The following is a 25,664-nucleotide window of genomic DNA, read 5'->3' on the forward strand; positions in this document are numbered from 1 at the left end:
AATGTCATTGTCTGAGGCTCCTCCATTTACTAGAGCTGACTGTGTTACTGTTGTCTGTTTTGTTTTTTGTTTTTTTTTGTTTTTGCTTTAGTGGTGAATTTAGGGGAAGCATGCTGAGTTTGATCAATCTTGGTGCATGGTTTACGGACTAAAAGTCATACTATCATCAGAATCTGGTTCACTGTCAGAGTTTGAGCTGTCACTCGAGTTTAAGAGGGCTGCTCGCACTATGGATGGGGATTTCTTAAGAATAGGAGCCACTTTATAAGCCCTATCCACACGCCACATAATGTTAGGGTCTCTAGCACTAGGAAGGTACTGTGGAAGGTCAGGTGCCAGGTTGTGACTTATTCCTCAGATTCGAACTCCACTAGAGGTTTAACACCATTCTCTTGTCCTGTCTGTCTCACCCTAAGGACTTTGTTCACCCTCCCAAAAGTTGAACAGAGTTCAGTTATCTGTTCATCAGTATCAGCCGTGGTAATGCTCTCAACATACACAGACTTCTTCAAATATATATACCTTAGACTTGTTCAGTTTCCATGGCTGCATAGAATTTCACACAATTTACAAAAGTAAACTAAAAGTTTTGACCAAAAAAACTTAGTGTGAATAAACAGGTTCAACTGGCAATATATATATAAAAAAATACCTGTCTCAATTCCCCCCCACCCACCCACCTACTCCTCCTGGCTGGCTCGCCAAACTTGTGTAAGGGGGCACTTGATAGATATACTATAAAATGCAAGTGCTCATTTAAGGTACTTTTCAAAGGGGAGTAGAGGAATGAAAACACCAAAATACCTATTACGTTTCACTCAAACAGCCGGCATTTATTTTACTGTAACATTAATCATATTATGAGCCTGTTTTCTCTTTTTTAGTCGTTGAAACAACAAGCGTTGAGGAAAAAATAGAAATGAAAAAGCCTTTCAGAGATCTGATGAAATAGCCCCCCAAAAAACAAAAGTAAACAATGTTCATCTACCCAGGTAGTATGTTTTTGTATTAAGTGTGGTGAGATCTCAGCGCTTATCTGCCCGATGAAATGAACACATGTGGAGTAGAACACTTCCGGTTGCTAGCGAGATGTTCCTCTTCATGCCCTCTGCTCGTCTGCCGCACGCCCGTTGGCGATTTGTCCAATGGACTGTCCCAAATCATCTCAAGAAAAAAACCAACCTGCCTAGCAGTGCAACACTCAATGACTTATCAACTAAACACGGCCAGATCTGACACTAATATCACTCAAAAATCCATATCCATGAACACATAGCAGCTTGTAGAGGAGCTCAATGAGGAGTCGTGACAACTTTCTCTTTCGGCTACACAACGTGCACCATTTATTCCTGCACCATAACAACAACAAAAACCCGCGCAGCGGAAGTGTATCACTGTAAACACGAACCGAGAAAACAGCAGCTGTAAACAAACGTTCCTACTAGCTCAATAAGGGGAATTATGTATCCCTACAACCACTACACACGTCCCCCCAGAATTCGCCTTAATACGAAAAGTCAGTGTGGCGAGGGGAGCGGATCTCTCTGCCCCAACGGCTCCGCTGAACTGGAGCTGGGGGCTGGTTAAGCGCAGGCAAAGCAGCAGAGTCCTCACAGCTGGACCGGGGAAAGGGAGGGGCTGGGGAAGCAGGGCCGGGGGGCGCCCCCGCCATGGGGGCAGGGCCAGACCAACAGGGCGGTCTAAGTCCAGGTGAACAGGTTTGAGGCGGTCCACAGAAACCCGCTCCAGCCTGCTGCCAACCTCCACCACATAGTGCTTATCTCCTGTGTCCCGTACCTGAAATGGGCCGTCGTAGGGTGGCTGCAGGGGACCGCGGTGCGCGTCGTGACGGATGAAAACATACTCCGCCAACCGCAGCTCCGTAAGGACATAGGACTGAGAGCCGCCATGCTGAGAAATGGGGACCGGTGCAAACGCCCTGGCTTCCTCCTGCAGCGCAGTCCTTTGGCAGCTGGCGGACCAGGGAGCTGTGGCGGTGGGAAGGAAATCCCCCGGGACCTGAAGTGGCTGTCCGTAGACCAGTTCGGCGGATGAGGACTGGAGGTCCTCCTTGGGGGCCGTCCTGAGCCCAAGCATGACCCAAGGCAGTTTGTCGACCCAGCGGTCGTCCTTGAGGGTAGACCGCAATGCGGTCTTCATCGAGCGATGGAACCTCTCGACCGATCCATTAGCTTGAGGGTGATACGCTGTGGTGCGATGGAGCCTTACCCCTAAACCCGCGGCGAACTCCTCCCAGAGCGCTGACGTGAATTGCGGCCCTCTGTCGGAGGAGAGGTCAGATGGGGTGCCAAAGCGAGCGACCCAGGTTCCGATGAACGCTCGGACAACCTCAGGCGCTGTCTTGGACGAAAGCGGGACGGCCTCTGGCCATCGCGTGGTGCTGTCGACCATGGTGAGCAGGTATGTGAAACCACGGGAGGGGGGTAGGGGGCCTACCAGGTCCACATTCACGTGGTCGAACCTCCTCACAGGTACCGTGAAAGGTATCAGGGGCGCTTTGACGTGCCGGAGCACCTTGGAGCGTTAGCACTCCACACAGGTGTCAGCCCAGTCCCTCACATCCTTTTTGAGTCCATGCCAGACAAACTTTGCCGCCACCAACCTCTGTGAAGGCTTTTTGCCAGGGTGAGACAGCCCATGGATTGGGTCGAAGACCCGCCGCCTCCAAGCAGTCGGAACGACAGGGCGGGGCTGACCCGTAGAGACATCGCGCAGGAGCGTGGCGCCGGTTTCGTCGAAAGCCACATCCTCCAACTGCAGCCCTGTGACGGCGGTCCTGCATGCCTGCACTCCTGGGTCGGCGGCCTGTTCAGCCACCATCTGGCTGTAGTCGAGTACCAAATGGGTGGCCCCAGCGATGGCCCGGGAGAGACAGTCGGCGACCGGGTTGGACTTCCTAGCGACATGCCTCATGTCGGTGGTAAACTCTTGAGATGTAGGCCAACTGTCGCTGCTGGCGGGCTAACCACGGCTCTGCCACCTTGGCCATCGCGAACATCAGCGGTTTGTGATCGACGAAAGCCGTGAACTGACGGCCCTCCAGTAGGAAACGAAAGTGCCTAACAGCGAGGAAAAGGCCAAGCAGCTCACGATCAAAGGTGCTGTATTTGCACTCTCTCAGGTTCAACTGCCGGCTGAAGAAGGCAAGCGGCTGCCACGCGCCGCTCACCCACTGCTCGTAAACCGCGCCGACAGCGTAGTCCGGAGCATCCGTCGTGATGGTGATGGGCGCTCCAGACACAGGGTGTGCCAGCATCACCGCGTCAGCCAGGGCGGCCTTCACATCCTTAAAAGCCTTGTCCCTCTCTGCAGACCAGTCCACGGCGTGTTTGGGGGCTGTACCCTTCAGAGCCTCATATAGGGGGCGGAAGAGATCGGCAGCCCGGGGGATGAACAGGTGGTAGAAGGACACCATGCCAATGAACTCCCGGAGGGACTGGGCCGTGTGTGAGCGTGGAAAGTCTGCGACGGCCTCCACCTTAGCTGGAAGGGGGGCCGCCCCGTCCTTGGTGACCCGGTGGCCCAGGAAGTCGATGGTGCTCAGACCAAACTGGCATTTGGCCGGGTTAACTATCAACCCGTGCAGGCTGAGTCTCTCAAAAAGGGCTCTGAGGTGAGACAAGTGCTCGGACACGGAGGCGCTAGCGACCAGGAGGTCCTCCAGGTACACAAAGAGGAAAGGCAGGTCCCGCAACACTGAGTCCATGAGGCGTTGGAAGGACTGTGCGGCGTTCTTGAGCCCAAACGGCATGCGCAGGAACTCGAACAGTCCAAACGGAGTTGTCACAGCCGTTCGGGGGACATCAGCGGAATGGACGGGCACCTGGTGGTATCCACGGACGAGGTCCACCTTGGAAAAGATCACTTTCCCAGCCAGGTGAGCGGAGAAATCTTGGATGTGAGGGACCGGGTAGCGGTCCGGTGTTGTTGCATCATTGAGCTGACGGTAGTCACCACATGGACGCCACCCACCGCCAGGCTTAGGCACTATGTGGGGGGGTGAAGCCCACAGGTTGCTGGAGCGGCAGATGATGCCGAGGCGCACCATGTTCTCAAACTCCGCCTTGGCGACAGAGAGCTTGGTCGGGTCGAGGCGCCGAACTCGGGCGTGCGCCGTTGGGCCAGTGGTGACGATGTGGTGCTCAACCCCATGTTTGCTCGTAGATGACGAGAATGCAGGCTGACTGAGGTCAGGGAACTCAGAGAGAAGATGGAGAAACACGTCCTCGTTGGAGAGCATGCTGGACAGCCTGACGGAGCCTGTATCGCTGAGTGTACACGCGTGTGAAGCGAAGGTGACGGCGTCAATCAGGCGTCGACTCCTGACGTCCACCAGCAGCCCATGAGCACAAAGGAAATCTGCACCGAGGAGGGGAAATGCCACGTCGGCGGTGACAAAATCCCAGCTGAACCGCTGTCCGTTGAAACACATGCCAATGTGCCGCGTGCCGTACGTACGGATAGAGCTGCCGTTAGCAGCTTCCATGGGAGGGCCGTGAGCACCCGACAGGGCGTCCACACTCGATGCAGGTACGACACTCCTCTGCGCCCCAGTGTCGCATAGGAAACGCCGCCCTGAGGTGGAGTCTTGCAGGAAAAGTAGCCTGTTGTCCTCCACGCCGACGCCCATGGCCACTAGTGAGCGCCGGCCTTGGCGTTCTCCGACGAGCTGAAATTGCACGGGGAGTTGCACTTTTTCGCCTTGGCCCCGAACTTTGCATGGTAAAAGCACAGGCCAGGCTCGTGTTGCCGCGGCGACCACCATGGAGTCACTAGGTGGTGGCGTGTAGGGGTGGGCAGGGGTGAGCGTGGACGCTTCAACAGGTGATCTTTGAGCCACTTGTATTTGTCTGCCGCCGGAGAATTTGTAAGGAGACTCACCACTCTAGTTGCAGTCGAACACCCGAGCGCCGATACCACGTAGTAGTATTTAGTAGCATCATCCGTTATTTTGCGGATAGCAAACTGCGCTTCTGCCTGGGCGAACCATGTCGTTGCCGATGACTCCCAGAACTCTGGCAATTTGAGAGAAACCGCGTTGATTTCGTCAACCATGTTCATTTGAAAGATTGTCTCTGATAACTACCAAGAGACAAACGTCAGGGTCACCAGTGTATAGGAGCTCATGCAGGAGTCGTGACAACTTTCTCTGTCGGCTACACAACGTGCACCATTTATTCCTTTACCATAACAACCATACCAAAAACCCGCGCAGCGGAAGTGTTTCATTGTAAAAACGTATTTCGGTGTGGTTTTGATGTGTGATGCCGTTTTCCTCGCCGTAGTCTAAATTCTTCAGATCTGAACTGAGGTCCATTGTCAGACTTGATTGTGACTGGCAGTCCATGTCGACTGAATATTGACTCCAGACTGTCTATGACCCTCTCTGATGTGGTGGTGTTCATGACGTCATATTCGTAATACTGGCTGAAATAGTCTACTACCACTAAAATTGAGTGGTTAGACGGGAGAGGCCCCAGTAGGTTAACGGCGACATCCCGCCAGCGTCCATCAGGTAGTGGTGTGGGTCTCAGCGGTTTGGGTGGGTCAGGTCTAGCCACTATCTGACATCTGTGGCAGGCTTTACAGTGTCTCTCTGCAGCCGTATCCATGCCAGGCCACCACACTTTTGCCCTGAGATGCTGCTTTGTTCCCACGATACCCAGATGTCCTTCATGGGCTAGTGCAAGTGCCCGCGTCCGCAAGCCCTGTGGCAACACTATGCGTGTGCCTCTCAGAAGAAGATATCCCACTGTGCATAGCTCACTTGCAATGACCGCATACGGTTTGCACTTTTCAAAGTGTCCAGTCGCTATGGCTTTGCGTACCTCATGAAGCTCTGGGTCAGCGGCATATGCTTCCTCCACTTCGCGGGTAGTGAGTGCTCTCGGCGTTGTGTTCACCGTCACAAACCTCACATACTCATCAGCTCCATGCTCATGCTTGGCCTGTTTCATATCCAGGCAAAGTCGGACATAATTTCCGGGTTTTGGGACAATCGCGACAGGATTCACCCACGGGGTGGGCCCATTCACTGGTTCAATAATGTCCAAATCCTCCAATTCCTTTATTCTGGACTCTACTGCCCCCCGGAGGTTAAATGGAATTCGCCTGAGTGGCTGGGCTACTGGTTTGACCTCTGGGTTAATGTGTAGACTGACCTGTCTCGTTTTCTTTTTCCCAACTCCACTGAATACTTCAGGGTACTGCTGCTGGAGTGTTTGCTTCATCTCTGTGACGGCAGCAATGTCGGCACCTATTCTCAGGACGCCCAGTCGCATCGCTGTTTCTTTCCCCAGCAGTGGTTCACCTTTTCCCCTGATTACAATGAATTCTGCACATTCAGTTTTGTTACCTATTGACACATCACATGTAAATGCACCCTTGACAGTTAATGGCTCACTGGAACAATATGAGTACAATTTCCTGTCTGTCTTAGGGACATAGGAATGACACTTAATGCGTTCTGCTTTCAGTTTCCCCCCCACACATTTTCTCCCATCACATTGCTTGTTGCGCCAGAGTCAATGAGCATTTTCATACCCCCCCCCCCACACAGAAGCTCACTCTCTCTGACATGTGATTGTCATTAATGGCAAATGCAAAGTCCTCCTGTTCGTCAACATTGTTCACATTTTGTTTCACTTTCTCTTTCTCGCCTTTAGTGCGGCATACCTTTGCAAAGTGATTCTTACCCTGACACTTGTGGCATGACTGGCCGCGTGCGGGACATTTTGGATCTCGGCCAATGTGATCAGAATTTCCACATCTATAGCACTTTCCGTCATTTTTTATTGTCTCTGTTCGGTTTACCTTTTGTTCCGTGCTTTCCCGTTTTTCCTTTATGGTCAACTCTGTGTACAGTCTCTGGGGTAGCTCCGGTCGATGTGCACGACATGTTAGCCATTTGCTTCTCGATGCTCTCACAACGAGCAGCTATGTCCTGCTAGCGTCAGCCCACGACCCTCTTCCAACTGCTTCCTGCGCACATACTTCGATGTTCCCTTACTTAGAATTGCATCCCTTATTTGGTTATCAGAATTTCCCCCATATCCACAGTCTCTAACAGCCTGTCTCAGGCGTGTAGCAAATTGCTGCACTGTCTCACCTGGGTTCTGGTGCATTTTTTTAAATGCGTGCCTTGCTAGCACTGTGTTGACTTGGGGCACGAAGTCTGCATTCAAAGCCTCGACTGCCTTCTTGTAGTCCGTTGCATCACCAGTGTCCGGTAAAGTTGAAGAAACGTCCCGAACGTCTGGTCCAGCTAGATGTAGTAATAGTGCACGTCTCCTTTGTTTTGTAGCTTCAGGTGAATCGTCAGCCAATATGAGCCCTTTTCCATCAGCATAAAGCTCGAACGATGTTAGCCACCGCTTCCATCTGGCACTTAACGTGGCTGGCTCTGTGTAGCATGCGAAATTCTGAATCCCGGATTTCTCCATACTAACTAGCTAAACTTGACTCTTTTAACTACCAAATGCATGTTAATCCTCGTCGCCAATGTTGTATCTCTACTTTACTACTGAATTAAGCAGCTTATACAGAATTTAATATCAATAATTTGGACGACACATCGAATTTGCGGTCTCTTGCTGGGCGCGCTTTATTAGAGAACGAACTGGCACGAGCGTACCCACAATGCCCTTTTCCACCCTGAAGGGCGTGGTAACCATAGACATGACAGTTGGAACATCTCATCTACTTGTGAAACAAATCCATTATGCTGTTTGCTGGCAACACACATGGTGAACACTTAGTAAGACACTCACCGGAGAAAAGAATAAAATTCTCGAAAATCCCCGTCAGAATTTCAACCCCGTTCTGTCTGTTATCTGCTTAGAGGTGGGTTCTGTGGAGAAAACCCTCTCACTATTTCTTTAATTCCGTTTTTTTCTTTGAGCTCACGTTTCAACTTCAAGTGACTACTCTGCTGTTTTCGACTTCGCTCTTTCTCTCTCTCTGAGAAACGTTGCAGTAGGTTACTCTAGCTGTGGCACAACTACTCCCCTCTGCTGGGCTAAAATAATATGCAGGTGAAATATATTAAAATATACCTAGAAATGAGACATTAGACTGTAAATAACATAACCCTGCTTGTGGGTTATTTTTGAGTGGGTTACATAGTTGTTTTTTTTCCAAACTGATGTGAATTCCTCAAAAGGATGCCAGTAGGTGTCATAGCAACGTTTCCTTTTTATACTTTTCCTCCTTTTCTTTCAAAAGTTGTTTTATCCTGTGCAGTTCTGTATCGAACACAGGCATGCATATAGACTAAAGCTGTTTCACTACATACTGTTTTCAAGAGATATTGTACATGATGTACTTAAAAGTCAGGGGCATCAATAATGTTGACTGGAACTGTGCCTCTTAGTAACATAAAACTTAGTTTTCCACACCAAGACACTGGGAGAACATCTGTACACGTGTGCTGAGGTCAAACCCAAGATGCTGCAGTCAGGCTCCAGTGCTAAGTATGTAGTATACAGTATATAGCCCCTTCAGAAGTGAAAGATGTTGTCATGGTCAGTTGCTTTTGAGTGTGTATTTCTGTGGTCTCCTTTCTTTAGAGTCTGCCCAATGAGAGCTGGACCATCAGTAAGATCAACAGCAGCTATGAGGTGTGTGACACCTATCCTTCTCTCTTGGTCATCCCCACCAACATGAAGGATGAGGATGTCAAACGCGTGGCGGTTTTCAGAGCTAAGCATCGCTTACCAGTGAGTGCAGTATCTCCTTCTGTAATGTGTGTCATCCTAAGAGGAAGCAGAGGTAAGAGTAGCTGAATTTAGTTACAAAGGGTTGCAGAGCCACAAGTCTCAGTGATTATTTTCCAGTTGTACCAGAGATTCGTTTTGTGTCAGAAGGCACTACATGTTGGTCTGAACATTACATTATGAAGGTTTCATTTCCCGTAGGTAGGAGAATTTGAAAAAAATAAACAAGCAAGTAATATAATTGGATCATGACTTTGACAAGTTTTCCATGTCATTGTGAAAGACAGTGTAGTGCAGGTCTTCATGAGATGGCGGGGATGCCTCACACAGCAGGTGAATGTGAAGAAGTATCTGACAGTAGAAAACCAGTATTACTAACACTTCCGAGGGCTGGATTAAGAACCTCTGCTTCAGCAAGATCCCTTGTGCTCGTGGTTTCTTACAACATAACAGTCTTCCTCCTCTGTCCTCAAGGTCCTGTCCTGGATCCACCCAGACACTCATGCCACCATAGTGCGAAGCAGCCAGCCGTTAGTTGGGCCATCGGACCGTCGATGTAGAGAGGATGAGCGCTTCCTCCAGATGATCATGGATGCCAATGCTCAGTCCCACAAGTTGACCATTTTTGATGCCCGGCAAGGCAGTGTGGCGGACAGCAACAAGGTATTAGGCATCTGTCGTCTTGGGGGTGTCTAAGGTAGTGGGGATTTCAAGGGTTTGATAAGTGATTGGTAACACCACCTTTTCACATGTGAACCACCTTCAACCCATGTGATTTGTGTGTGTGGTTGTGGGGTATATTTGCTTCTCTGATCCGTCTGAACTATGAATTCAGTGCATTCTTTTTTTAACAGGTTTTTTATTCAACACAACACAAAGACCCTACAACTTGAAGGAGATACGTATACAATTACACTTGTTTTAACAATACTTTACATAGTACATACACATGTGTAGCACATGCTTACACTTGAGAAAGAAAAGAAAAAAACAAGAAACAAGTGCAATAGGACTAAAAATACAAATAAAGATGAATACAATGAAAAAAAAAGAGGTGACTGAAGTTGTGGCATCGCCTGTATTAATGGTGACCATCTTTCATCAACCCTGTGTTTCAATTGGAGTCTTGCTGTGGTTTCTCTTTGATGAAGACTTGTTGATGAAGACTTTTTACTCTGTCTCTCCAGTGTGTTTTAGCTGGAGTCTTGCTGTGGTTTCTCCATGATGAAGACTTTTTACCCTGTCTCTCCAGTGTGTTTCAGCTGGAATCTTGCTTGCTGTGTTGGACCATGTTGCTAACTATAGCATTGGGCAGACAGACAGTTTTCAAAACTTTGCTTTCGACATCTCTTATTATATGGTCACCTAATAGCAGAGCCGTCTTTGGCTTGATGTCTTGTCTAGCTTGGTTAACTTCTTTTTTGAATGTCTGGTTTGTGTTCTGTGTGATGCTGTCTTTTGTAATGATGTGACGTTGGCTTTAGCAGCGACTGATCTGTTGTTTACCTCTGGGAGCCGCCGAGAGGCACTCCTCAAGGGCTTAGCTGTATTATGGGCCGTGGCTGTACAAGTCTTGCCGTTACCTTCTCAGCTAGCCGTGCTAATGCTAGCTGTGGCATTACCATTGTGCTTACTGACAGGCAGCTCATCCAAAATAATATCTCTGTCCCCCAGCCGAATCTCTGGTGAAACATTAGTGGAAATGTGCTTGTGTGTCTGACTAGTTGCACGTCCATTCTCTGTGACAATGAAACTGTGCCCGGTGATGTACAGCTTGAAGCAATTGTACTCTGTGGACAATGAAACTGTGCCCGGTGATGTACAGCTTGAAGTAATTATACTCAATTTCTCTGCAGTGTTGAAAAGTAAGCACAGGGGGGCGGTACTGCTGGAATTTATCAGGGCCTGGACCAGCATCGGTTTCCCAATCTCTTTGCAAATGCACAGATGTGGATATCTATGTTTGGAAGCAACTACATATGCAAACAAGTGTTTTCCTTAATGAAACCGAACAAGTCTCCCCTGTGAACAACACTGACAGATGAAAACTTGTAGGCAGTGCTCAGCTCAGAGTCGCGACCACCTCATTGGAGCCAGATATTAACCAGTTGGTGTCAGAGAAGCACTGTAATATCTCACACTGACCAAGACCTCAGTGGAAGTACAAGTGTATCTCAAAAAATTAGAATATTGTGGAAAAGTTCATTATTTTCCATAATTTAATTCAAAAAGTGAAACTTTCATATATTCTAGATTTATTACATAAAGTGAAATATGTCAAGCCTTTTTTGTTTTAATCTTGATGATTATGGCTTACAGCTCATGAAAATCAAAAATCCAGTATCTCAAAATATTAGAATATTACATAAGACCAATCAAAAAAAGGATTTATAATACAGAAATGTCGACCTTCTGAAAAGTATGTTCATTTATGCACTCAATACTTGGTCGGGGCTCCTTTTGCATGAATTACTGCATCCATGGCATGGAGGCAATCAGCCTGTGGTACTGCGGAGGTGTATGGAAGCCCATGTTGCTTTGATAGCGGCCTTCAGCTCGTCTGCATTGTTGAGTCTGGTGTCTCTCATCTTCCTCTAGACAATACCCCATAAGCCACAGAAGGTCATTGCTGAAAGGGCTGGTTGTTCGCCGAGTGCTGTATCAAAGCATATCCATGGAAAGTTGACTGGAAGGGAAAAGTGTGGTAGGAAAAGGTGCACAAGCAACAGGGATGACAGCAGCCTTGAGAGGACTGTCAAACAAGGCCGATTCAATAACTTGGGGGAGCTTCACAAGGAGTGGTCTGAGGCTGGAGTCAGTGCGTCACGAGCCACCATGTACAGATGTGCCCAGGAACTGGGCTACAAGTGTCGCATTCCTAGTGACAAGCCACTCCTGAACCAGAGACAACGTCAGAAGCATCTTACCTGGGCAAGGAGGAAAATAACTGGAGTGTTGGTCAGTGGTCCAAAGTCCTCTTTTCAGGTGAAAGTAAACGTTGTATTTCATTTGGAAATCAAGGTCCCAGAATCTGGAGGAAGAGTGGAGAAGCACAGAATCCAAGTTGCTTGAAGTCCAGTGTGAAGTTTCCACAGTCAGTGATGATTTGGGGTGCCATGTCATCTGCTGGTGTTGGTCCACTGTGTTTCATCAAGCCCAGAGTCAACGCAGCCATCTACCAGGAGATTTTAGAGCACTTCATGCTTCTGTCTGCTGACAAGCTTTATGGAGATGCTGATTTCATTTTCCAGCACGACTTGGCACCTGCCCACAATGCCAAAACTACCATGGCATTACTGTGCTTGATTGGCCAGCCAACTCGCCTGACCTGAACCATTGTCAAGAGGAAGATGAGAGACACCAGACCCAACAATGCAGATGAGCTGAAGGCTGCTATCAAATCAACCTGGGCTTCCATAACACCTTAGCAGTGCCACAGGCTGATTGCCTCCAGTAATTCGTGCCAATGGATTCCCGACCAAGTATTGAATGCATAAATGAACATACTTTTCAGAAGGTCGACATTTCTGTATTATAAATCCTTTTTTTGATTGGTCTTAGGTAATATTCTAATATTTTGAGATACTGGATTTTTGATTTTCATGAGCTGTAAGCCGTAATCATCAAGATTAAAACAAAAAAGGCTTGACACATTTCACTTTGTGTAATGAATCTAGAATATATGGAAGTTTCACTATTTGAATTCAATAACGGAAAATAATGAACTTTTCCACAATATTCTAATTTTTTAAGATGCACCTGTATACAAAACTGATTTGGGTAAGTCTGGTGAAAAATCATGTTACAAGGTATGGACGCTGAACTTTTATGACCCTTGGTTGGAGGTGACTTGGTGAAAGTTGCTGTTGTTAAAAATAAGTTGTGCATCCCTGGTATAGTTAGCAAGACAAGGAGAGGTAAAGTTACACAGTCATTTTTTCAATGTATTATTTGATGAGTGTTTCAATAATTGTTGATGCTTGCTCTATGTTTATATGGTGGTAAAAGTGCAGTGAGACTCAATATTGTTGAGTATAGTGTAGGCCAACCAAATTGGCATAAAGAAGAAACTGAGGGGTGACTACAGAGATAAAACCCCCTACTCTCTTGATTTTAGGATTACTTTATTGCAAGTTAAAGACGTGTAATAGCAAGTTTGAAACTGTTTTCAGTTGTCTTCAAAGGCTAGAATTGACTTACTAACGCATAACATTTAATGAATTAATGTGATTCCAGTACCTCCATAAATGTTCTACAATTGTCTATAATTATCTAAATTTGATACATATAGCACATAGTAATGACTTAAAAATAAAAGCAGCTGTCTTCAAAGTGCTGATAAATGTTTGCAATGACTTAAATTAATTATGCTGACAACATGAAGTTTGCCAACTTTTCTGAAATCAGTGTTTGGTATCAAATTTGATTGATAATGAATTAAAATGACTGTAAAATTACCAAATATAATGGCAACTGTAGCTGCACTGAGTTTTAGGTTTCAAACCGTGTAATCTGCGCTGTTCTCTGATGTTATAAGAAATATGTAACTTTGACGTAATGATATATCCTGTTCAAAAATCTTTGTCATGTTTTTTCCTCACCTTCCTCGCTGATCTGCATTACTCTCTCATCAAGCAACCCAATCAGGAATTGGATTCCTTCACTCTTACTCCATGAAAAAAAGCCCTTTTTCTGGATTTCTCCTATTCCATATTCCATAATTTGGTTTATATTCACCTCCTACAGATCTTCAGTTGACTTTCTCTGTTTGTGTGTTCTTCTTTATGTTGTTCTAACCATTTTCAGTTACTTTTCTTTTCCTTTGTGGGCTTTGTTCAATATTATTATATTATTATATTACTTCTATTATTCTACTTACTCCAACCCTGCCATTCACTGTGCTGTGTTCCTTCCTCTCTGCCATTCATTCTCTCTGTCAGGCAAAAGATGGGGGGTATGAGAGCGAAAGCTACTATCACAACATGGAACTAATCTTTCTGGAGATTCCCAACATCCATGTAATGAGGGAGTCACTAAGGAAACTCAAGGAAGTGGTCTACCCCACCACAGATGAGGCCCACTGGCATTCCACCATCGACCAAACACACTGGCTGGAGTACATCCGGGTAAGGAGAATAGGCACACTGATGCAAGTTACACATTTGATATTCAGTGACAGAATCGCTGCACTCTGCGAGAGCAAACTCTCTCTCCTCTATCCTGATACTCCTGGACCTGTCAGCTGCGTTCGACACCGTGAACCACCAGATCCTCCTCTCTACCCTCGAGGGGCTGGGTGTCACAGGCTTTGCACTCTCAATGCTTGCATCCTACCTGACGGGTCACTCCTACCAAGTGACATGGAGGGAATCTGTGTCAGAGCCTCACAGACTGACCACAGGCGTTCCACAGGGTTCGGTTCTGGGACCTCTCCTTTTCTCCCTGTACACGACATCCCTGGGGTGTGTTATTCGTTCGCATGACTTCTCTTACCATTGTTATGCCGATGACACCCAGCTGATCTTGTCCTTTCCTCCCTCTGATACACAAGTAGAGACACGCATTGCTGCGTGCCTGACTGAAATCTCGGAGTGGATGGCAACACACCACCTGAAGCTCAATCTGGACAAGACATAGCTGATGTTCCTCCCGGCGAAAGGTTGCCCGCACCAAGACCTGGCCATCACCATTGACAACACCGTGGTGACGCCAACTCGGACTGTGAGGAATCTGGGTGTGATCCTGGACGACCAACTGTCGTTTGCTGCAAACGTTGCATCGGTTGCTCGCTCCTGCAGATTTCTCCTCTATAACATCAGGAGGATTCGTCCATTCCTCACCGACGAGATGGCACAAGTGCTCATCCAGGCTCTGGTCATCTCCCGGCTGGACTATGGCAACTCGCTCCTTGTTGGCGCCCCAGCGTCAACCATCAGACCTCTAGAGCTTGTTCAGAAAGCTGCAGCTCGTCTGGTGTTCAACCACCCTGAGTTCTCCCACACAACTGCCCTTCTCATGTCCCTACACTGGCTCCCAGTAGCTGCTCGCATCCAGTTTAAGACTGGTGCTAGCCTACAGGGCAGTGAAAGGAACAGCTCCTTCCTATCTCCAGGCCATGGTCAAACCCTACACCCCGCCCGACCACTTCGCTCTGCTGCCTCGGGACGCCTGGTTACCCCGTCGCTCAGAGGCCCCTGCTGCGATTGACCCGGTCACAGCTCTTTTCTGTCCTGGCCCCACAGTGGTGGAATGAACTCCCCACTGATGTCAGGACAGCAGAGTCGCTGCCCATTTTTCAGCGCAGGTTGAAAACTCACCTCTTCAAGAACTACTACCCTGTTACTTGTTCTTAGCACTTATTGTATTCACTCATAAAAAAAAACTCTCTTGCACTTTTACTTTAGCACTGGTTTTGCTCTTAGGTGCTTGTTAAAATGCATTTATGACCTCTGATGACTAGTAGTTCTCCTGATTTCCAACGTTAAATTCACTTATTGTAAGTTGCTTTGGATAAAAGCGTCAGCTAAATGACTGTAATGTAATATTCCTGAAATGTTTCGTTGCAGGAAGGATATGAGGTAAGTAGGTTTTCAGTTGTTTGAAAATTAGCACTGACCCTGCCTCTCGTACTTTGCAGTGTTCCACAATTTAGGAGCATAGTTAAAAGCTGCACCCCCAATTTCTTTTTTGGCAACCTTGGGAATGTTTAGAAGGACAAGCTATAGACATCAGGACCCAAGAAGAAAATTAAACAACAGGCAGTCTGCCATAGAAGAAGGTGCTAAGCCATTAAGAGCTCTGTGTACAATAACCTTAAAATTAAATCAAGAATCTCGGAGCCAGTGTTAGTTACTTTATTTTATTTTTATTATTTTTGCAACAAAGTGATAAAAATAAAATTGTGAAACAATACAAAACATGGTATTGGAAGACAGGACAAAAGATGTAACAAAATAATCAGAAATAATCATGATGGAACAAAACAGAACAAAACAGAACAAGAGAAGACAAACCAGCTAAACAAACAACAGAAATGAATAAAGAAATAAAAAAGAAGAAGGCAAGTACAACACGCTGGTGTTTAAGGGAGTGAATGTTCAAATGAGAGGGGTTATGTGACTAAATATGCTGCGAATGTCTCTGGTGTCCCCCTCCAGACACCCGTCTATATTGGTGTCTGGAGGGGGTCTTGAGAGGGAGATGGGTGGGGTTGTAATTATTATAATAATAATGATTTCACTGGTAATATCAAGAAGAGAATGAATATGAAAGAGGGTGGGAAAATGACTTGAGAATAAACAATGATTAGGATGATAAAGTTAACAACAATAACCATAATTACAATATATTTGATTGTAAATGAAGTTTCAAAGTTTGTAAGTCATGAGTACACATAACAATGATAATTCACAGAAGCAGTTTACAGCGAACAAGAGTGAGAAATGAAAAAAGAAGAGAAAAATGGGGGGGATCAATAGATTAGAGGACACTGGGGGGATCTGAATGTGTGTGTGTTCGGTGTATGTGTGATGCCTGTATGTGTACAAGTGTTTGTCAGATTAAAAATTTGAAGGGGTTACGGCGTATGCATGATGTTCGATGCGATATGTGAGTGTGTTTGTTTATTGTGGATGGTGTGGGAATTAAGAGTTCAGGGTATGGATGAATAGATACCAGAATATGTCAAAATCAGTGTTTTGTTTTTTAATGGAGGCAATTAATTTTCTGCCTCGATTAAATACATACATACATATCAATGGAAAATTTATATTTTTTCCATTCATATGGATTAGTAGATCTTTCGAAAGTGTAATATCGATTGAGTTTCTTGATTTCCCGCTCATCAGGATAGTTTTCTTGGTGATGATTAGGGTCATGGAAAGTATTCTACTGGATGTGTTGTTGTTTAGGTTGATGTTTCATAAGTCTATAAAACCCATTTTAAATATAAATTTCCCTTAGTAGTGTACTCTATGAATAGTCTTGTATTTTATGAGTTGTATATTTGTATTGGTGGATATAGATTTTTTTTTTCGGCAGATTTGAGTCCAGAAGTCAGCACTAAGGATGACTTGCTGTAGGTCTTGTTCCCTTTTCTTTTTTTCCCCATATGGGATGGATATTGTTAAGTTGGACATGGAAATTATCTTATAGATTTTGGATAGTAATTTATTCTATTTATTTATTTATTTTTAGTAGTGATGTTGATCAGGTCTGATGTTAATGGGGAAAGATCTAGGTGAGAGGATTTAATGTTGATGTTGTAGTGGTTATGGGGATACATAATTCCCCTTATTGAGCTAGTAAGAACATTGGTTTACAGCTGCTGTTTTCTCAGTTTGGGTTTACTGTGATACACTTCCGCTGCGGGGGCTTTTGTTGTTGTAATGGTGGAAGGAATAAATGGTGCACGTTGTGTAGCCGAAAGAGAAAGTTGTCACGACTCCTGCTTGAGCCCCTCTACAATGTAGGTCTTAACAGAGGATTTAATCTGGAGAAATTCTAAAAAGTGATTCTCCCCAATGCCCTACTTCTGGACCAAATGAGAGAATGAGATCAAAGTGTTATTATGGAAGATATGTTTGAGGTGTGTGATACCTTTTACTAATTCATGATAAAATGTTTAGGGGGTTTCTGTTTATTCAGACAGGATTGTTCCAGATGTGAGTGTGTTTTATAGGTGAAATTCTGGTATTAGTTATTTTGTGAAATTCCCACTTGGTTGTCAGAGTTGTAGCTGTAGTAGGGTTTTTGAAACAAGGCTGGTCTGCGATGAAGCAGCTTATGAATATTAACTCTGGAATATGGATTTCTTTGCATATTGTGTGTTCTACATCTATCCAGGAGTTGTCGGATTGATAAGGATTGGTACATTTGTGACTGTATTGAACTTGGTAGGCAATGAAGTAACGGAAAACGTTTGGTGCTTCCAGACCTCCTTGGGTTTTAGATTTTTGTAAAGTAGCTTGTTTGATTCTAGGTGTCTTGTGTTTCCAGTAGAATTTTGAGGTGACGAAGTCGAGGGATTTGAACCATGAGGGTGGGGGCTTGAAGGGGATCATTGAAAATAGGTAGTTTATCATGGGTATTATGGTCATTTTAATTATAGCAATTCTGCCTGTGAGGGATAGTGGTAGATTCGTCCAACACTGAAGGTTGTACTCTACTGGACTTCCACTGTTATGCTGATTACACCCAGATATAGCTCAGCACCAAATCCCCTCACAATCCACCCCTCTCTCACATCGACTCCTGTCTGTCTGCAATTAAAGTCTTGATGCAGCAAAACCGCCTCAAACTCAACAGTGACAAAACTGTACTCCTCTTCATTGGCTCTAAGTCCACTCTCAGCCAAATCAACAACCTCGCACTCACAATCAATGGCACTACTGTCTTCCCTTCCTCCCAGGCATGCAATTGTAGCCCACCTAATATGTACATAGTGAGCATTCACCATTTACAGTGTATTATTCTCCATTCTTCTAGATGGCGCTGCCTCTCTAGTTTGGCTGAGCCGCTCCAGTGTAGCCAGTTACAGCAGATATCCAAAGGAATTGAATCGAGTGCAACTGGACTTGGTATATATCCGTGAAGACGTTTCACCTCAGGCCGTGGAACTCCTTCAGAGGAACACCTCCGAGCCACTGGTTCAGATATGTGGACGACACATGGGTCAAAATCCAAACACAAGAGTTGCAAGTGTTTACCAAACACATCAACTCAGTGGACAAGAACATTAAGTTCACAAGGGAAGACGTAAAGAACAACAGTTTGCCCTTCTTGGACTGTGACGTCCACATTGGGGAAGACAGGAGCCTCCAAATTGGGGTTTACAGGAAACCTACACACACAGACCAATATCTACTTTTCGACTCACACCACCCTCTGGAACACAAACTGAGTGTTATCAGAACTCTGCAACACAGAGCTGACAATGTGCCCAGCACTCAGGCCCAACGGGAAGAACACAAACACCTGAGGGGAGCTTTAAAAACCTGTCGCTACCCCAGTTGGACCTTTGTGAAAACTGCAACGCGTTCCAAAAAGACCAACCGGGTGAGCGATGAGGAGAAAAGGGACAGAAGGAATAACATAGTCATCCCATATGTTTCTGGGGCCTCCAAGAAACTCAGGAGAATTTTCAACAAACACCGCATCCCGGTATACGTCAAACCCAGCAACACACTCCGACAAAGACTGGTTCACCCCAAAGACCATGTACCACACCCAAAAAAGCAATCTGGTATATGCTGTACAATGCAATGAGGATTGCACTGACCTATACATAGGAGAAACCAAACAACCACTACACAAACGGATGGCCCAACACAGAAGGCCAAACTCCTCAGGACAAGACTCAGCAGTCTATCTACACCTAAAGGAGAAGACACATTCCTTCAAGGACAGCAACGTACACATTTTTGACAGGGAGGATAGATGGTTTGAAAGAGGGGTGAAGGAAGCCATCTATGCGAAACTGGAAAAACCATCCCTCAACAGAGGAGGAGGTCTGCGACACCACCTATCTCCCACTTACAATGCCGTCCTTTCATCTCTACCCAGGAGACTCAAGAAGCCTAGCCTCAAAGAACAACAGTCGCTCACTAACGGCTCCAACGACTCATGACCATTGAATGGCGAACTAATGAAGTCGAAACTAACACCCCCAACGACCGTCGCTGCTAAACATCGGAGAGCCACGCATATCAATACCTCTGATAACGATGGGCGTGGCTAAACATCTGAACATAAGAGCCATGGACATCTATAGCTCTGATAACGACTCCAAAGAGGATAAATATCTGAGTCTCATCACCAGCCAGTCAGACTAGCTTGGTCTAGTCAGAAAGGCACAAACTGATGAAGCCTCTTGGATGAGAGACGAAACGTCTTCACGGATATATACCAAGTCCAGTTGCACTCGATTCAATTCCTTTGGATAACCATGACCTGGATGAATGAGAACATTCACAGACTTAGAGCAGATAAGTTTTTTCCTCAGGGCGAACCGAGAGAGAACCAGACAAGTGAAAAGTAACAGAGAGAGCGAAAATTACCACTTTTGATGCAGTCAGTTTTGTTTAGTTGATAAACGAGTGATAAGTCATCTGAATCTTTTCTTTTGCTGCATTATATTTTTCCGTTTTTACTCTCAACATAACTGAAGATATCTCCAGTGAGTGTATCTGAAGTGATAGATGCTAGTTAGCTCGCCGTGTTAGCCACATTCATAGCTAAAATGTACTGTGGGAATCTTTAAAAACCAATCGGAGATGAATGTGAAGTCGATGTTGGTTTCTCACTGTACGCTAGATATTCGTGATTTATAGTGTTAATGGGTGAGAAAGCTCTTTATAGGCAAGATGTCCATTTAGTTATGCGTGAACGAGCCGCGTAGCGTCTTGCGCCTAATATGGCTAATGATAGCGCTGTAAGCTATTGCTTGGAATGCTGCTACGTCACTCCAAATGTAAAAACCGCGAAAGCTCTACATAATTGTATTTACACAACTGATGATGTGTCCTGGTGGTGGCAATGTCACCTTAGCAGACATCTCCAGTTTGATCTCCACTGAATCTGTTGCAGTGCAAACACTAGGGATTTTAACAACCAGTCCTTTTTTGAATCTTGAATATCTGGAGTAAACCAGTGACCGCTGCGAAAGGGCAGCTGACAATCAGGGAAAGACCAGATGACGGCCTGGAAAGACTGCTGACAGGAGGGAATAGACCCCAACGGGGCCGGTATGGGCTAGTGACTCATACTAGCAGGATCCACCCAATATTGCTACGAAAACTTTAAGGAGAAGAATACCCCCAGAGTCTGCGAGAGCGGGGGCGCAAGATGACTCACAGGTGGATCACACGGTAACGGAACAAGGAAAGGATTTGACAACGAGTCGGATGACCAGCACTGCAACCGATGGATCATCAGCACTGGCAGGACAAAAGCTGCACAGCTGCATCTGTGGCTGGTCAAAGGTTACATCAGTGAAGGGTCTTAAGATCCATCAAGGCAAAAAGAAGTGCCTTAGTGAGCTCGGTAAGGGGCCTCGCATTGACCAATACTTCTTAAGAAGTAGGCCAAATCAGTCGAGTGAAGCCCGGAGGCAGGAGAACCCCCACAGTCCTCAGGGTATCAGCACCCCAGACGAAGCTCAATGTTGCATAGACCCTCCAGTGGACTCCGGTCTGGAGCCCGGCCAGCCACAGCCAGCAGCAGAGAGGAAGATGGAAGGAAGAAAACCTCAAATCCTGTTGCCCAAGTCCAGCCAGAAGATTGAGTGGGAGACCATCAACTCTGACCTTGTCCTCTTACTAGAAGGTCAAAAGGGAACAGTTGAAAGAAAACTGGAGAACATGTGAGCCATCATTTACAGCTATGGCGTTGAGAGATTTGGAGGGAAGGAGAAGATACCCAGTAGGCAGAAAGACCCTTCAACCCAGCCCAAATCCAGGAGACAGCGGGAAATTGACAGGTTGGTGAAGGAGAGAAGACAACTGAGGAAGCAGTGGAGGAAGGCCACAGAGGGAGAGAGGGTTGGGCTTGACGCACTGCAGGCTGAAATAAAGCAGCATTTGACAAAGCTGCGAAGAGCAGAACACCTCAGACGACAGCATAAGAGGAAAGAACGGGCTAGGACTCGTTTCTACAGCAACCCTTACAGCTTTGTCAAGAGCCTTTTTGACAGCAAGAAAAATGGGAGCCTTAGAGTCCCCATACGAGATCTGGAAGAGCACCTAAAGAAGACCTACTCTGATGTCCGGAGACATGATCCAGTCACCATCCCGGATGACATGCCACCAATTCACCCACCTGACCACCATATGGACACAAGACCCCCCACATGGAGCGAGGTGGAGAGGACGGTAAAGCAGGCAAGATCGATGTCAGCTCCTGGGCCCAATGGTATCCAGTATAGACTCTATAAGAACACTCCTGGAGTCCTGAAATACCTCTGGAAGCTGATGAAAGTGGCATGGCAGAAAAGAGTCATACCCAGGGCATGGCGAAGAGCAGGAGGCATTCTGATCCCCAAGGAAAAGAACTCTTCCTGCATCAGCCAGTTTCGCCAGATCAGCCTTCTTAATGTAGAGGGAAAGATATGTTTTAGTGTGATTGCCCAAAGGCTCTCCACATTCCTGCAAAGAAACAACTTTGTTGATACATCAGTGCAGAAAGCCGGGATCCGTGGCTTCTCAGGATGTCTGGAGCATGCTAATATCATCTGGCACCAGATACAAGCTGCCAAGAAAGAACGGAGAGACCTGCACGTGGTTTTCTTAGACCTTGCCAACGCTTTTGGATCAGTTCCTCACAAGATCCTGTGGACGGCGTTTGATTTTTTCCATGTCCCCAAAAATATCACAGAGTTGGTCAAGACCTATTTTCAGGATCTTCAGTTCTGTGTCACAACACAGAACACCACCACCACTTGGCAACATCTGGAAATGGGCATTATGGCGGGCTGCACTATTTCCCCCCTGGCATTCATCATGGCAATGGAGCTCGTCATCCGTGCATCTCGATGGGTGGTGGGAGGCGAAAGGTCCAGGAATGGCCTGCGTCTTCCACCAATCCGGGCGTACATGGATGACTTGACCACCATAGCAACAACAAAACCATGCACCAGGCGCCTGCTGCAGAAACTCCAGGAGAACATCAAGTGGGCACGAATGGAGTTTAAGCCAAGCAAATCTCGCAGCATCTCCATTGTCAAAGGCCAACTAGTAGATGAACGGTTCTGCATTAGTGATCAACCAATCCCCACGGTCCGGGAGAAGCCCATCAAGAGCCTCAGACGGTGGTACAATGCAGACCTCAAAGACACCCAGCAACTGTAGCAACTTCGCCAGGATACAATCAGTGGCCTCAGTCAAATCAACAACACTGCACTGCCCGGGAAGTTGGAGCTTTGGTGCTTTCAGTTTGGGCTGCTACCCCGACTCATGTGGCCAATAACTATGTACGAAATCTCACTATCTCATGCCAATCGCTTGGAGAGGCTAGTGAACTCGCAGGTGAGGAAGTGGCTTGGACTGCCAAGGTGCCTCAGCAGTGTTGGACTCTACGGCAATGGAGCCCTCGCACTGCCAATTTCCAGCCTGGTTGAGGAATTCAAATGTGCCAAAGTGAGGCTGGACATGTCCCTCACAGAATCCCGAGACCCAATAGTGAGAGGAGTTGCTCCAACCCTAGCAACAGGGAAGAAATGGACCCCGGCTGCAGCTGTACTGGAAGCAAAATCTGCCCTCCGCCACCGAGACGTAGTAGGCCATGTTCAACAAGGCAGAGGCGGCCTTGGCCTGGGAATAAAAACACCTACCTGGCAAAAGGCGACTACTACCGAACGGCGAACTATGGTGGTTGAGGAGGTCCGCCGACAGGAAGAAGCAGCCAGATGTGCTAAAGCCGTAGCACAAGCCAAACAGGGTCGCTGGATGAGGTGGGAGGGTGTTGAAAAGAGGAAACTCACATGGAGTGAGCTCTGGAGCATGGAATCAAACAGGCTGAGTTTCATCATCAAGGCCACATATGATGTCCTTCCCTCTCCCATAAATCTAAATCTCTGGTTTGGAGAGAATACATCTTGCTCCCTGTGTACAGCCCCAGCAACCCTCAAGCATATCTTGGTTGGCTGCAAGACCAGCCTTACCCAAGGCAGATACACCTGGCGACACAATCAGGTGCTCAGGTGCTTGGCAGCTGAACTCGATTGCAAGAGGGTTTCCATCAATGCCCAACCCTTCAACAACCAGGAAGGGCCCTGGCGTTTCCCAGCTTTCATTCGAGAGGGGGATAAACTGAAGGCCAACCCATCACTTCCCAACTTAGGCTCACTAAACTCAGCCAGGGATTGGGAAATGCGAGTGGATTTAGGCCAGAAGCTCATCTTCCCGACAGAGATCGCAACAACCACCTTGCGACCAGACCTCGTCCTCTGGTCCAATTCTAACCAGCTCGCTTACATCATTGAGCTCACAGTCCCCTGGGAGGATGCAGTCGATGAAGCGTACGAGCGTAAGAAGCTGCGGTACGCCAACCTAGCAGCCGAAGCAGAGGACAGAGGCTGGAAGGTGAAGGTGCGCCCTGTGGAGGTGGGTTGTAGGGGCTTTGTTGCCAGCTCCACAGCAAAACTCCTGAGGGAACTAGGAGTCAGGGGGCAGGCCCAGAGGAGAGTGATCAAAGAGCTAGCCAACACTGCTGAGAGGACTAGCCACTGGATCTGGCTCAAAAGGAGAGACGCCGTCTGGGCTGCCAGGGTGAACAGCTAACCACAGGTCACACACCCAGGACCGATCAACCTGTGGTGGGCCTGCCTCAGCGGAGGGTGTCTTGTGATAAAAGGCCGAAACACCCTGTGATGCTGAGGTACACAACTGATGATGTGTCCTGGTGGTGGCAATGTCACCTTAGCAGACATCTCCAGTTTGATCTCCACTGAATCTGTTGCAGTGAAAACACTAGGGATTTTAACAACCAGTCCTTTTTTGAATCATATTGATTGAGATTTTACGATGAGTTTTTGAATGTTTTATGGTTGAAATACGATACTGTACAATACTAATGGTATATTTTACGCTGCTGTATGCAGATTGGTTTTTTTGTGTTATATACTGAGTCAAGTGAATCCAGATGGCGAGCCAGCGATCCTGATACCTTTGTAGAAGATCATACCATCTGCTGCCAGCCCACGCCCGGCAGTGGACTGACTGAATTTCTCTGGATACAGAGCCCTTGGATACAGATAAGGCTTTACTTTAAGAGATCTCCAACGCTATCATTACACTACCCGGGTAGTTCCATCAGGCCTGATTTAGAGCATACAAGGACAAAAACACTGGATCGGACTGAACTGAATTTTCATATTGACTGACCGGTTTTACGCATTGACTGACAATTTGGGGGAGTTGTTTATTATTTTGTTTATTGTTTTTTTTCCCCTAGTGATTCTGAACTTGTGGAGTTTTCTTAATAAATTATTTTAATACCTTCTTCTACTTAACCTATGGTCGTGTCGTTCACTTCCTGAGTTGAACCTATGTTTCATTTCTGGCCCAATGGTTATCGGCGCACACTAACATTAATTAATATAGTGGTCTGATACAAGCCCTGATAACAGGAGTTACACAATCTTGGTGTGATCCTTGATCCACCCTCTCCCTTGAGCCTCATATCCATCAAATGGTCAAATGCTCCTCCTACTACCTTCACAACATTGTGAAAATAAGACTCTCTCTCACACATCCTGCTGCTGAGACACTGATCCATGTCTTCATCTCCTCCAGCCTTGATTACTGCAACCCACTCCTCTTATGACATGAGTGCTAGCTCTATCAAGAGACTCCAATTGATCCAGAATGCATCCGACCGACTTTTAACTTTCACCAAATCCTGGCACCACATCACCCAGTCCTAAAAGACCTCCACTGGCTACCCATCTCCCACTGGAGCAATTACAAAATCCTGGTTCTTACATATAAAGTCCTTCACAAACTGCCCCTCCCCCCATACCTCACCGACCTCCTCTCCCCCTACCAACCGTCTCAGTCCCTCAGATCCACATCAGCCTCCCTTCTCTCTACCGCCAGGTCCAACCTCCACGGCTTTGGTGACTGAGCCTTCTCCAGGGCAACTCCCAGGCTGTGAAACTCACTCCCCCAAATCATTAGAGACTCAGAATTCCTCCCACTCTTCCAATCCCATCTCAAGACACACCTCTTCTCCATTACCTTCTCGCGCCCCCCTGTCCTCTCATCCACCCTTAATCTGAGGCAGACTAAAGACCGAGCACTCGACCTGCTGCCCCCTAATATTGGAACTCCCTCCTCAAGCACATCAGACACTGCTGCGATCTGCCCACATTCAAGTCATTAATCAGGACTCACCTCTTCAGACTTGCTTTCATCTGTGATTTATGTGATTTAT

The 25,664-nt window shown here is 46.7% G+C and overlaps 1 protein-coding gene across 2 annotated transcripts in view; it reads left to right on the top strand.

Annotated features, from left to right (window-relative positions):
* mtmr1a (myotubularin related protein 1a) overlaps positions 1 to 25,664 on the top strand; it is a 277,755-nt gene that overhangs the window by 204,232 nt on the left and 47,859 nt on the right. The window contains exons 8-10 of one of the 2 annotated variants that reach the window (XM_056299990.1): positions 8,589 to 8,738; positions 9,210 to 9,398; positions 13,676 to 13,861. In XM_056299990.1, the coding sequence (XP_056155965.1) occupies positions 8,589 to 8,738; positions 9,210 to 9,398; positions 13,676 to 13,861 (525 nt within the window). The remainder of the gene's footprint in view (positions 1 to 8,588; positions 8,739 to 9,209; positions 9,399 to 13,675; positions 13,862 to 25,664) is intronic. The other variant, XM_056299991.1, reaches the window with a different exon arrangement.

The sequence above is a fragment of the Lampris incognitus genome, chromosome 20 (genome assembly GCF_029633865.1).
Source record: "Lampris incognitus isolate fLamInc1 chromosome 20, fLamInc1.hap2, whole genome shotgun sequence".
Taxonomy (NCBI): Eukaryota; Metazoa; Chordata; class Actinopteri; order Lampriformes; family Lampridae; genus Lampris; species Lampris incognitus.